The sequence below is a fragment of the Magallana gigas genome, chromosome 10 (genome assembly GCF_963853765.1).
Source record: "Magallana gigas chromosome 10, xbMagGiga1.1, whole genome shotgun sequence".
Lineage (NCBI taxonomy): Eukaryota > Metazoa > Mollusca > Bivalvia > Ostreida > Ostreidae > Magallana > Magallana gigas.
In genome coordinates this window covers 8,703,603-8,718,285 of record NC_088862.1, presented here as the reverse complement: position 1 = coordinate 8,718,285, position 14,683 = coordinate 8,703,603, and the positions used below count along the sequence as shown (strand labels likewise).

The window sequence follows — 14,683 nt, the reverse complement described above, 5'->3', positions numbered from 1 at the left end:
TATGTTATATTATGAATAAAGGTATATCACGTTATGTCATATTCATACATATTCATCGATTATTATTAAGATAGAGTCTCGGAATTAAAAATTTTGTTTACTTGTAGAACATTTAAAATTTATTGCTGTTTAATACTTCAAAAACAATAAAGTGTGATACTGATAAATGCGTCCTTTCGTATCAGGCAATGTATATAATACATATCAACATTAAAAGTGTGATACAGATAAATGCGTCATTCCATACAAGCATGAGTTTGTTTTGGATATAAATCTAAATCAAGAAATTTTTAATTACATGGTTTAGGCTTATTTAGCAGCTCTGTACTCTCGCTTTAATCTTACAAATTCTAATTCTTAAAATAAACCCCAATTATGAAGTTCAAATTCATCGTAGAGCAAATTTAAGTAAAACAGATAATATTTTGCAGTTTTTCTTAATAGTTGTCTCTGAACAGCTTTGATCAATTTAGAATTGATCCTTACAACTTAACTATTGTACGTTTTGGATTTTTGAGCCCTGGGTTACAGTACTGAATAATATAATTGGAAAATTTTTTTTTTAAGTAACAACCTACGTGAAGGACATCATTTTGTAAAGAGAACATACTGATCATTCTTAATGGTTTGCAAAATAGATTCCCCAGAGTGCTGACCACCACATAACCCTTCTTTAATACCATTGTCATTGTGAAATTTCACACCCGCTGATTTTCACACGTGATCCACCAGTACACCAGTACATGTTCATATTCGACTAAAATAGAATAAATCACATGTCCTATACAGTAGATACCTAAAAACCTCTAAATTACAGTTTCATGGCCGTTTTTTCATTCATCAAAGTTTAAACCTGAGCATTTAAATAGCAATTGCAGCATTTAATGAAGCTTTACTTTACGTAGACAATATCCGTAACACTTTATATCTCGCCAAAAAAAAAAACCCCACAAAAAGGCGAGAAAAAAATATTGATTTACAAAGAAAACGATTCAATCATGGATACAATACTGTTTCAAGTACTTTTATTAATATTTGTAACTGAAACTCTATGTGTATTTAATCACAAAGTAGTTCCAGCGTGCAAAAAACACGAAAAGGTTTGTAAATTTGAATTTGACGTTCAATACAAGTTTACTATGGTTTACACAGATGACAACGGACTATCGACCCCTGTTGTAATTCGAAATGGGACAATCAGGAAAAGAAATTGGTCTAAAAATGAGGAAATGGCACTGACTCCTAAAGGTAAGCCTCTTTCTCTACCAAATTTTCTCTCAACTGGTAGTTTTTAATTTGGAATTTTTATCTTTAGAGGTTTAAACCATTTAATTAAGAAGTCAACATTTTATAATTTACTGTTTGCAGGGTTATTTTCGCCCCTTGTTATTTTCGCCCTTCTTCACTTGCAAACGGTCTCCCCTGTCTTGAATTCGCCCATATAAATTTGCGAATTAGGATAGTTTGAGACATAGGAATTCGCCCGCTGATAACTAGGGTGAAAGGAGCGAAAATAAAATGGGGACGAATATTTCCCTGTACACAGTATATGTTTATAGAATACTAGATATTTACAGATAGGTTTATATGATAATCCGTGTCATAATTACACATACATTTATTATAAAGGTCCCTATGTTTTTGTCTGATAACTCTAATTGAAGAATATAAACCACAATTAGATAACTTTCTTCGTACATGTGTGTGTGTGTGTGTGTGTATATATATATATATATATATATATATATATATATATATATATATATATATATATATATATATATATATATATATGTAGATAAATAAAGCCTTGGTACAGCAAAAAATACTTAAATAAATAAAACAGAATGCGACAGTCCAAATTAAATAAATTGTTAACACAGACGTCCATCGTGAGAAACTCCCATTCTTAGATATTCTTATTATCAAAGACGGCGAGAATATCATTACCGATTTATTTAGCAAAGAAACAGATTCCCATCAAAACTTGGATTTTCATTCATGTCATCCGTCTCACACAAAAAGGAATATTCCATACAACATGGCACGGCGTGTATGTACTATTGTGACTCACCCTTCTCTTCGCCTACAAAGGCTTCAAGAGTTAAAACAACACCTTAGACTACAGAATTACCCCGTGGAACTTATTAATGACGGAATTAACCGGGCTATGGATATTCCTTTAGCACAACTTAGAAGGACCCGCCTTAAGGAGGAGAAACAAGATGAGAAAATTCCGTTTGTAACTACACATAATCCGTGTAACCATATTATTTTTAAATCAGCAAAACGTTTTTTTCCAATATTAGAACAATCAGAAAATATGAAAAAACTGTTAAACCAATCATCTATCATAAACAGCAGAAGACAAGCGCCGAATCTGAGGAAAATTCTCTCCAAAGCAAAGTTCTCGTCCAGCAATACTATTTCCATCAAAAAGTGCGGCGACCCCCGATGTGGAACATGTGACCTTATACAGGAGGGAGAAGGAATTATATTAAAAAGCGGCCAAATTTTAAAACCTAATGCCCCAATGAACTGCAAATCGTCTAATTTGATATATTGTGCGACTTGTCCAACATGTGGAGAAAATTATATAGGCCAGACTAACCAGCTCAACGCCCGAGTGAGAGTCCACAAACAACAAATAAAGGACGAAACAGTGAGAAACACTCCATGTTCGGAACATTTTGCAAAGTGCGGAAAGGGAACATTTAAAATATTTCCGTTTTACAAAATGTGGACTTCAAATGAAATCGCCCGAACCACAAAAGAGGACTATTTTATTAAAATATTTAACCCGAAACTTAATCGAAAATAGATTTATCATATATATAATTTTTTATATGTCTTGTATTATATGTCTATGCATTGCTTAACGGCGTTGATAAAGTTCACGCCATCGCTACCTTGATGTACATTGTGACGTCATAATGAACTTTAAAACACGACGTCATTTACAACGTTACAAACAACGTTTTTAATTTTGTATAACTGTCTGAAGAGCCGACATGGCTGAAAGCGCTAACAGTAAACAATTTATTTAATTTGGACTGTCGCATTCTGTTTTATTTAAGTATATATATATATATATATATATATATATATATATATATATATATATATATATATATATATATATATATATATATATATATATATTTACATTTGCTTGCTGTTGTATGTACCCCGTAAATTAAATTAGTCGCGTACTTTATGATCTGAAACTTCATTTTGAAAGGGTTTTGATTTGTACTACACAGTAAATTATTTATAATTCACCATTTTTATTTTCTTGAGGAATTGATTGAAGGTGAGTTTTCATCCCCAGAATCATTGTCATTGCATACAAGTTAAATTAAAAATTCATTATAAAATTGTTTCTGTATGTTGCAGCTATCTAAACATCTCCAACATTAGTATTTAAATTATAACTGTGAATAATCAAGATTTTGATTTAAGCCTAATGTTTTCCCAGGTCCGGGGTTCATATAATATTAATTTCTGTCAGAAATTTCAAACTCTATGCCTCAGGACTCTATCTTGGAATTTGTTGTAGAACTTGAGCAAACACTGACGGTGGATGGGGTCTACAAACTTCTCTTCGCTATCAATGGAGAATTTCCGGGCCCACCTATTATTGTATATGAAGGTCAAACGGTAGGTCTCCCTCTTTCTCTTTCTCTCCTTCTCTCTCTCTCTCTCTCTCTCTCCGTTTTTCCTTAACTTTGGCTGTAAGATTGAGAAAGGGAGAGAGAGATAGAAAAAGAGAGATTGAGATATGAGAGGCTATAATTACCCTATATGAAAACAGTTTGAGGAAAAAATATATTTTTTACCAAAAATGATATTAAGGAACGCAGATAGGCTAACGCATATAAAAATGATGCATGCACATGCCATTCATCATATCTTTAAAGTTAAAAAAAATCAATAAAAATAATGCCAAATCAAGTTACAAGTCGTGTAATTGTGTGTATGCTTGTATTTCATAAATAAATAAATTATAAAAAAAAAAGGTTACAAGCCTTTTTGTTGTCAATGCTTTCTAGCATGCAGTCATCCTATCAAATTGTATTGTAAAATGGAAATTGTCATGTGTTCTTTGGAGACTGTTAATGCATAACATTTCATTTATAAAAGAAAATAATTTTGTTTTGGTTTTTTTTTTATTTTATCGCTTTTTCACATTTTGTTGAACAATTTAATGTCTGTGTTAAAAAAAACCCGCAAAACAATTCACATCAAACAAACAAAACAAACCAACATTTTTAAAAACTGAATTGAATTATGTTTACTGTAAGAGTTTAAGGTATAAGATCTGATATATTCACATCGGGTCCAGTTTTAAAATTTAAATATCCTTTTCAATGTTAGCGACACTCATTTGATATCTTTTTTCATCCTAATTGGTACTTCTTATCTTCGCAATATTATTGTATAAGTAAAAATAGGGGGTCGTTAAAGGGGGATTAACCTATTTAAATGGTGATTTAAAGAAGCGCTAATCACGCCTGTTTCATTCGTCTTTGTCTATTCCAATCCCATCAGATAAATTGGCAAAACCAGATGAGGCGTGGATCTGCTTAAATTTAAACATTCCAAAAGATTTTAACAATACTTAAGGCAGACATTCGCTTTAGTGCTTCACAATAAGGAGTTATATCAGTATTCAAAATGTGTCCACAGCTTGTATAATGAGAGTCTTATTAGTAGTGAACATTCATTATCTTGCCAGACACACTGTGAAGGTTTTTATCGTGTCAACACATAAAATAAAACTACAAGACATGTTTTAAGTACATATCATGAGATACTTAGTTTTGTTGAATGCCCTGGTGCAGTCAAAGTAAAAAAATGTGCGTATAAATGTACAAGGTTAAACGAACATGTACACAATACGTATTTCTCGACTACCTTACCAAGCGGCTTAAGTGGTTTTATTGTACATGTATGTTGATTGTGCGATGTAACAAATATGACAGATGTAAACGTTGTTCTGGTTAGACAGATAATGCCAAATCGATGCCAATGATGAGAAACTGTTTGTGCAAGTTGTTCCTTTTTATGTTCATTTTCATAACGTATGTTTCTAGGAATGTATATTTTTTTTTTAAATATTGATTACCTAATATCTTTTGAAAGGAAGTTTATGCATGTGGCATTTCTTAACCTCCCTATTAAACCTTTTTATAAATTATGTATATATCATAAATTGCAAAACAATTTAATTACATTTTTAATTGTTAAAATAAGGTTTTTTTTTATTTTTTAACTTGCTTTATAAGGAGCTAAATTTATAAATACATGTGTTTTTTTTTAAATTTAAAACTCTGCTCTTGTACTCATTCCCATGGCACATCAAGACAAAATATAGCATCTTCTGGTCTAGATTGCGTCAAATATTTGTACAAGTAGGAGTAGTCCCTCAACCACATAGAAACAACTATTTATAAACAAAAATCAGATTGTCAGTACCTTAATTAAAATTAACTCTGTAACAAATTGATTATGCATGTAGATAGAGGTCCTGGTGAGGAACCGCCTCTCTAACGAGGTCTTCACTATCCACTGGCACGGCATGCACCAGAAACACACGCCTTGGATGGACGGGGCTTCCATGATATCTCAATGTCCAATTGGACCGGGACAGAGATTTTTGTATAGGTGATTAAAATTTGTGTTTTAGATAAGACCTTTTAGCAGCGAGATTTATTATCATTTGATGTGAAATAAATAGAAAATTCCCTGTTGCCGTTGGCACAGAACCCCTTGGTAAAAGATGTGAGAACATTTTTTTTTGGTATTTTTGTATGTTTTAATTTGAGTGAAATAATTTCAAGATGATACAAGGATCAATTAATCAATCTTTGATTTACCACAAATTTTGCATGAAGAAGTAATGGATAAATACAAGTTAGTAGTAAAAAAAATTTGCTGCTGATAAACATACTTTTAAGTAGCACTTGATATCTTAGAAATGATGCCCTAAGTTTTGTGTTATCCAGAACCATCAACTTGTCAACATTCATCGTATGAAAAATAAATCTTTCTCAACCTTTTTTCAACTTATCACCACAGAGGGTAAATTTCTAAACACTACTTTTCTGTGCTATCAACGTTTGTTACTAATATTGTCATTGAATAGATTTAAGGCTGACCCAGCAGGTACCCACTGGTACCACGCCCATCAGGGGTCAATGAGGGGGGACGGGCTGGCGGGACCCCTGATTGTCCTCCCACGCCAGGAACGGACGGATCTACCCAGGGTAGAGGACGATTTCATCATTGTTATACAGGAGTGGAACAGAAACAAATCTTCACTCGAAAATCACGAAATCCATGCATGGAACATGCATCTGTATGTTAAAGTGTATTACTGTGTAACCGTAAATTCGCGTGGTCTTGTGTCGAGCTATATGAATGTGTTATGATACGCTGAGAGAGAGAGAGAGAGAGAGAGAGAGAGAGAGAGAGAGAGAGAGAGAGAGAGAGAGAGAGAGAGAGAGAGAGAGAGAGAGAGAGAGTTCCAAAAATCGTGGTACTAGTATTAAAATAAGCGTTTATCCATTCAAGTATCGAAATTAATATTTTGAATTTATTAATTGTATATGATATTAACAGGAAATTGTGTTTAAAATTTGAATATTGTTTAAATCAATTCTGTAAAAATATAGTATTGGCAAAAAGAAGAGTAAAAGATGTCTACAGTGAATGGTATTGTATTGAAACAGTTGAAGGACTTTTCTTGCAATTTACATTATGCACCCTGTTAAATGTTTTTAATAATGAATAAGGAATATATTTGTCTTTCTGTAGTTATGCAGACAACTTTAATTGTACCGGAAGTTGCTACGTCATGACACATACCACGGACGGAACCAATATGGGCGTGGACCCTGTACATTCCGGACTAATTAACGGAAAAGGTATGTCTCACATCAATTGCACGTTAGCTTCGTTAATGTACTTTTAATATATTTTTATGTATTCTATAGTGTCGACTCGAACAGAAAGTCTTTGAGGTTGCAAGTATTTTGAATGTACACAAATTATGTGTTAGGACGCTGTTACTTTTTTTTCTTCAATACATGTCATACATAATTTTGGTGATATTTTTGCCCTTTACATTTTGAAGTTTCGTAATACCAATGTTTATGTATTTAGGTCACTATTACCCAGATGACACAGAAAAACCTTTAGATCCTGAACTTCCTCTCGAAACATTCAAAGTGAAACCAGAAAAGCACTATAGATTCCGGATCATTAATGTTGCCATGTTTGTGTCTTTCCGATTTTCTATCGACGAGGTTTGTATAAAACTTTACTATAACATCAAAATTATAATCAAAGTTATTCTTGAACCAAAATACATGTTGATGCTGATACACGATTTTTGCTAATTTTACAGCCAAATTATTTGCATCAAAGTGCAAACCATTTTGTTTTTGTCAAGAAAATGAATCAAATCATTAATATGGTTACTTGAAAGATGCCTTTTGATAAGTTCGTGTAATTACAGCATGAATCTGTTTGTTATCTGTAGGATAATTTTATATTCTACACGATATTTTTCAAAAAAAAAAATTCGTCTTTTTTTAGATCATAGCAATTAACATGTTATCAATAAATTCCTATACTCAATTTAATCACCATGCGCAATTAAAAAAAATGAAATAAAGAATTATTTTATTATGCCAATGTAAAATTTAAAAGGCGTGGTCACAATTTTGGTCAATTTTGTTTTTCTGTTTTTATTATTTACAATGCTTTAGTAATGCATTTCTAATGATCAAATAAAATTTCAGAGTCATCCGTAAAGTTCTAAGCAAGATACAGGGCTCACAATTCTTTGTCATGTCCAGTTTTTGTTTACATAGATTGATATACCAGAAAAAATATTGTTCAAGCTGATTTGTCTATTTTCTTCTTCATTTTAAGCATAAACAGTCCTAACGTTTAACACATTCATTTTAGGTCTCAAACTGGAATTCTTACTTCAACAAATGTAAACAAATGCTTTGTGCACATTGTAAAGAATTGTAAGCTCTGTAACTCGCTCATACCTCAAAGAAAGCCGCCCAATTTTTTGGTGCCTATTAACATGTCTTACTGGAGCATTTGGAGCATTTTAAACATAAAAATCATAAGAAAAAAATAATATTTGACTAAAATTATGATCATCCCCCTTTAAACATCAAAATATTCGGCATCTTATATTTCAATGTACGTGTAACTATACACATCTTTTTCAAGATACGTAAATCAATTGAATCCATTCTTATCCAAGGTAAAGTCAACGTTTCTGACATGTTTTAAATTTACTTTTTAGCACCTATTGCATGTAATTGCAACTGATGGACATGACGTCGAGCCGGAAACTGCGCAGTCAATCGTTATTTCGAGTGGAGAGAGATGTGATGTCTTGGTTCAAACAAAGCAACACTCAATGAAAAACTACTTTATTCGACTAGGAGACCTGGAAGTCAAAAATAGACAGGATGTATAAAGAAACATTTATGTTATATCCCACCTATGCCTGCATTTTTTAGATATTTGCAATATCGTAATTTTTTTTTATAAATTGTATTATAAGATTATTGTTTATTCAAAACTTCTATTAGTAATTTTTTTTTTTTTTTTGGGGGGGGGGGGGGGGGGGGGGTCTGCAGCTCCTTTTGAAGCAAAGCTGATCCTTGTTGTCGTTACAAAAAGTGTGCATACCAAATGTATATATATTTCATAGTTATACATTTTTAATCCTATAAAATGCTATTTGATTTAATTATATGAATACATCATTGTAGTGTGTTTAAGCTACATTCATAATTATCACTATAGCACATTTCTGCAGCAAAATGAACTCTGAAAAGTGGGCTGATATTGCTAGAAACAACACAATTGTTGCACGATCTAGCAATGAATTGATTCTGCATGCAATAAATGCTTAGAGAAGAAAACTAGACTTGAATTCAAAACTGAGAAAGAAATGCAACTGTTGAATGCATATAGTCTTTGAAAGAAATGGTTCATATATATATATTGAGGTTATGAAACGGAAGGAGAGAATATCACTTTGACTAATGCTTGTTTTGTTGTAGGACTCTATATTCCCCAAGGTAGCCAAGGCCGTTCTTAAATATCAGGACGCTCCAGATGAACTACCCAAGACACGTCGCCAAAACTGTACCAAAGAGAATATGTGTAAAGTCATAAACTGTCCAAATAAGTAGGTGATACCGTGAACAAAATCATGTATAGTAAGTTATATATCATAAACAAAAAAAACCCCGCTCTTTTATCTTTACAATAATACTTTTAGAAATAGTTCCACGTGTTTCCAATTATTTCATTTTTTGTGAACTCTTCAACAATAGGAAAAAGCCATTACATTCCCGTATTAATATAATTAAACTTAGATCATTGGATCAATTTACGTAGATCGCCAAACATTGCTATGAAGAAATCTAATACTAAAGCTCATGGTCAGTAAATGTGAAATATGTATATTTATATTAGAAAAAATATAAATATTCATATTTCCTTTATGAGGGCCATGAAGATGTATTGTCAACTATAAAATATGTTTGTTTATTTCTTTACATCAAGTGGCTAAGATGGAGCAAAATAAGACTTTGCTGTGGTAAAAACTGAAAGTGTTCGAAAAGTTTCTGAAAAAATGAGCATTTTGGGATGTATTGTTTTCATTGAAGATCATATGTTTGCAGAATACACTGTTTTGTGAAAAGAATGATTACGTAGATTTGCTAAGAAATTGATTTTTTCCCCTAAAATACGTTTGTTAATTTCTATACATTAAGTGGCTAAGATGGAGCAAAATGAATAAGACTTTGCTCTGGTAAGACTTTGCTCTGAAAGTGTTCAACAATATTCTGAAGAGAGTCAGTATATTAGGATATATCGTTTACATTGAAGATCATATCCAGAAGCTGCCAACGTTGAGTGTTTGCCTGTTTCTGATCTACGATCCACACAGGAAGTCATAGATTCCCACCCCGTCCCTGTTTCTCTAAAAGGAGGAACTATACGAGAGGACTTTCTCAACTTTCATTTTACGACATCCACTCCTGGTACTTTAGATACGCTTATAATTACATGAACATTATCAGTATATGCACGATTGTTTCCGTTTACAGAAAATTATATTAATATATGATAAACAGCTGGTATTTTTTTTCTTTTTTTTCAAATATGGTTAGTCCTTATTTTTCAAAGACTTTTTTTATTCATTTGATATTGTTGAATGAAAAATATGATGCACACCAGATGTCAAAATCATGTTCTGTTCCTGTTGTTGTAGAGGTGGAACATCCCTCGTATAAGGCAACGATTAATGGACATGCTTTTACCACACCCACATGTCCCCCTCAGGTAATTAGTGACGGTATTAATATGCATATTGCAAAGATTTAGATCAAATATTAAATCAAATACTGAGAATATAAATCGAATGAAATGAACGTAATAGTATACAGTGTATGAATCTATCCTCATGTTCTTTTTTCATTCCTGAATGACTTTAAACTTCTTTTCTTACTTAAAGTCAACCTATAAACAGCAGGCAAACGCATGTATCAATGACTGTAGTCGATATGATTGTACCAAACGACTGTGCAATTGTACCTTTATGCTTAACTATGACAATATGCTGATGGGATCTGCTGTACAGCTCGTCCTTTTGAATAGAGGTGAATAATATAGCCATATATTGTATTATTTTTGACATTGAGTTCATGATTCTCCATTATTTCAAACGCAAATTAGTAAATTATTAAGAACATTCAGTAATTACCAAAATTTTGAAATTGACCAAACAAAGCCTCAGCAAAAAATATGAAAGGTTCATTAAGTTGAAATGAAACTTTTAAATTCTTAAATTCGGGCTAATTATACAGCTAGATGATAAGCGATAACAGTGACCACAGAGTCAGATTAAAAAATAATACCTGTCTAACCAAAGGCTAATGTTTGCTTCACAGATGGCATCCATGGGTCCACGGATCATCCAATTCATATCCACGGACACAGCTTTCATGTTTTGAAAATTGCATACCCTGAACTTGATCTCACAACAGGGTTGGTGACGAACTTTAGCAGAGACATTGAATGCGAAACCGAGACCTGTCTAAAACCAAGATGGAGTAATGAAGAGTGGGCCGGTGGAAACCTTCCTGACCTAAATTTGCGTAACCCCCCACTCAAAGACACGGTGATGGTGCCAAGGGGAGGCTATGTAGTGCTTAGATTTTATTTGGATAATCCAGGTATATATAATTGATAAACAAATTTCAGTTAAATGAAAATTAACTAAATCACAATAGTTGATATTGTAGTAATTAGGAACATTGCAAAAAGCTTTTATTTCACTTAAAGTTTTGAAAACTTGTGTTGAATATTATCTTTTTTCTATAAATCGCATGCATTTAAATTTTCGAATAGTTAACTTCAAAGTTACGTTTCCTAAAGATGTAGGAAAATTAAACTTTTGAGGAAAAATTATGCATATGCATGTTAATAGTTTTGTTTCTTGTAACCTTAATATTTTGTATTACTATAATCAAAAGCTTTTTTTTTTCTCAGGATTTTGGTATCTGCATTGCCATATGGACGCACATCTTACGGAAGGTATGGCACTTATCATCAAAGAAGGGGAACGATCTCTTCACCCAAAACCTCCGAAAGGCTTTCCATCCTGCGGAGATTTTACATGGACAATAAATGAGTCTCAAGGGGTTACAAATGACGTTCTAGCAAGTTTGGGATCGAAACGAAACTCATCGACCAATGATGGTTAATGTTTTCTTATTTTGTTCTAGTTTTGTTATTTTGGTTTATATTTTGTTATGTCTGCTATTCTAGGTATGTTGTGTAAGAGAAAGTTTTTTCATTAGTTTCAATTATTTCAGATATCAAAAAAAGAAGCAAGACGAAGATTAAGACGACTTTAGAAACGGCTGTTTTTCTCATTGTCGTCTTTGGAACAGTTGCGTTAGTGTTATGTTTAATCAAAAGTATTAAAAGTAAACATGTTAAAGAGAAGAATGAACTCGGAGATCCACATTGCTTGCTGAAACAGGACAAGGAATTTAATTCCAAGCTGTACGATTCTTTTGAAATGCATTAGCTCTATAAGTTTTTTATTTGAAGAAAATGCAATCATTCTAAAATTACATAATAAACATAATATATATATATATATATATCTACTTGTATCGACACTACTACCTTTTCTCTATAATACAAATTATAAAATAAAGGATAATCAAGATATCTAATTTCTCCTTTCAGTTGGCGTTGTTATTTTTTTCAAAATTCAAAAGAGCAAATATAATCATTAAAAATGATGTCATTTTTTTATTTGTATGTTTTAGCAGAAAAATATTTATGCCCATCCATTGATCTTAACGACTACCAATAAAGACTGTTCCATCAATAATCTCCATTTTTTGTTCCATCTATGAACTGAAGCTTTAAATTGTTCACCTTAAAAAACAACTCAATATTTATTGAAGAAATAATGTCATTAATGAACAGATACTGTGGGATCTCCATTATTGAATAAAAACACCTGAATAATTCTGGAGATCACCAGGTAAAATATTTAAACAAAAATAAAAATCAGGATAATCTGACATTATATAAACATGTCAAAACATGGCGAAAATAATAGAAATAGAGATAATTGCTGATTTAAATCTATCGGTTAAACGAAAAACATTACTGTTTTTGCTTAGTTTCTTTCTCTATTTTTATTTTTTCTATAACGTTTTCTCAAAATTTCTTAATTTCGGTCCCGAAATAGTTTACATTTCGTGTGTTCTGTGCCTCATTTTTCTCAGAGAGTATCGAAGATAGAACTTTCAAATTTCTATTTATTAAAAACATTCTACACCCACAAAGTCTATAACATATATGAACGTTCGCCGTTATTTCTGGTCGTCACCGGAAAGTAAAACCTGCTTTATTCCAACGTGTATGTTTTTCTAAAATTTTCCGGGTTTTATTAGTTAATAGAGACACATTTATAATAATATCATAAAAAGTAATTTGTTTTAAAATCAACATTGGGCATAAATGTTGTGAAACGATAGTTCCGGCGTCGTAATGGTTAGAGTGGTGGTTTTGTGCAGTGGCAATAAGCTTCAATCCTCATGACGAAACTTTGTTTTCTATCTTCATTGTGCTAAGATTTACGATTTTGTCTTTAAAATGATACATTGAATTATTTTTCGTTTTAATTTTGTTAAAGAAATAGCAATAATAAAGCCGTTTCCCTATAAAAATATGTACAGACCCTGAAACGTGCTACTACACCTCTTAAACGAACCGTACCGTTCCGTGCAAGAAACGAACCGCACCGTTCACAAAACGAAACGTACCGTTCACAAAGCGTACCGTACCGTTCACAAAACGAACCATACCGTTCACAAAGCGAACCGTACCGTTCACAAAACGAACCGTACCGTGCAAAAAGCGTGCAAGATAATTTATGCAAGACCCGCCTCCAGACGGACAAAAAAGCGTACCGTACCGTGCAATAAGCGACGCGTGCACTTCCATAAACGGCTTATTGACTTAGTGTCTTTCGATCAATATGGACGGAGATTATCGCTGACCAGTTAAGTTCAATATTTTGCTAGATTTTTTTTATACGGGATTGGATAATACATATGCTAGGATTTAAAACTGAACATTATAATTCTTATTAAAACAGTCACAAAACATTTTAATTTAATTTCCTTTCTAAGATTGTAATCATTTATTTGGATTTCGACTAAACTTGCATCGCCTATTTCATAAACATTGTAAACTATTAATGTTCACACAATTCGTGGTTATACTATTTGGATTTTTTTTTGAATTGTTTGAAACATTTGGTACACACTGGACCTTACATAGCTTTAATTGATTCTCAGCACATAAAGAGAGAGAGAGAGAGAGAGAGAGAGAGAGAGAGAGAGAGAGAGAGAGAGAGAGAGAGAGAGAGAGAGAGAGAGAGAGAGAGAGATCGTTACCTGATACGTTAAAAAAATAGCGTATGTTTAGAAAGAAATACATTATGGCTAAACAAGGGTTGAAATATTATAATATATAATTTTATATCCTTTTCAAATTAAAAAATAGAAAAAAGAATGCCGACTTACGTTACGCGGACCCAGAAAATTATCGGTGTTTTCAACGTGAAGTTAAATTTTTGTAATCTGAAATCGTTAATGGGTACCTTTTAATTAATTTTTCTTAGATAAATTCAAATCAATTTAAGTCATGTGCTTTTTTTCCCCTAAACAGCGTGATGTTGTAACTGACAATCCGATTAAAATGTCGGGAGCTTGCCTAAATGTCTTATTTTCTGTTATCGGAAAAACATTTTGATAGAACACCTTTTAATTTGTTTTTTGATCTACAGCTAAGATTTAAACCAATTAAAAATGAGAAAAGAAAACATTTCAGATCATGCTTTTAAATATATGTGGATGTGCTGTAGTAAATGACAACCACTTATTACCGGTGACTCGAGTGATTTGTACTTCAGCTATTTATGTAGCTACAAATAAACAAAAAAATCACTCTTATATAATAATTATAGATAAATACATGTATAGAATCTTAGTAAATTAAATACAAGCATTAAACGAACAAAATATACACGCATTCCATAAAA

At 32.1% G+C, this 14,683-nt stretch overlaps 1 protein-coding gene across 1 annotated transcript; it reads left to right on the top strand.

Moving 5' to 3' along the window:
* Window positions 1-876: 876 nt before the first annotated feature.
* LOC109619990 (uncharacterized) lies at window positions 877-12,458 on the top strand. The gene is made up of 14 exons (XM_034453239.2): window positions 877-1,248; window positions 3,560-3,660; window positions 5,522-5,667; window positions 6,149-6,361; window positions 6,820-6,929; window positions 7,168-7,310; window positions 8,333-8,503; window positions 9,102-9,229; window positions 9,937-10,091; window positions 10,322-10,392; window positions 10,565-10,709; window positions 11,001-11,285; window positions 11,602-11,811; window positions 11,928-12,458. The coding sequence occupies exons 1-14, from the start codon at window positions 999-1,001 to the stop codon at window positions 12,143-12,145; spliced, it is 2,346 nt and encodes a 781-aa protein (XP_034309130.2). The 5' UTR covers window positions 877-998; the 3' UTR covers window positions 12,146-12,458.
* The last annotated feature ends 2,225 nt before the right edge of the window (window positions 12,459-14,683 follow it).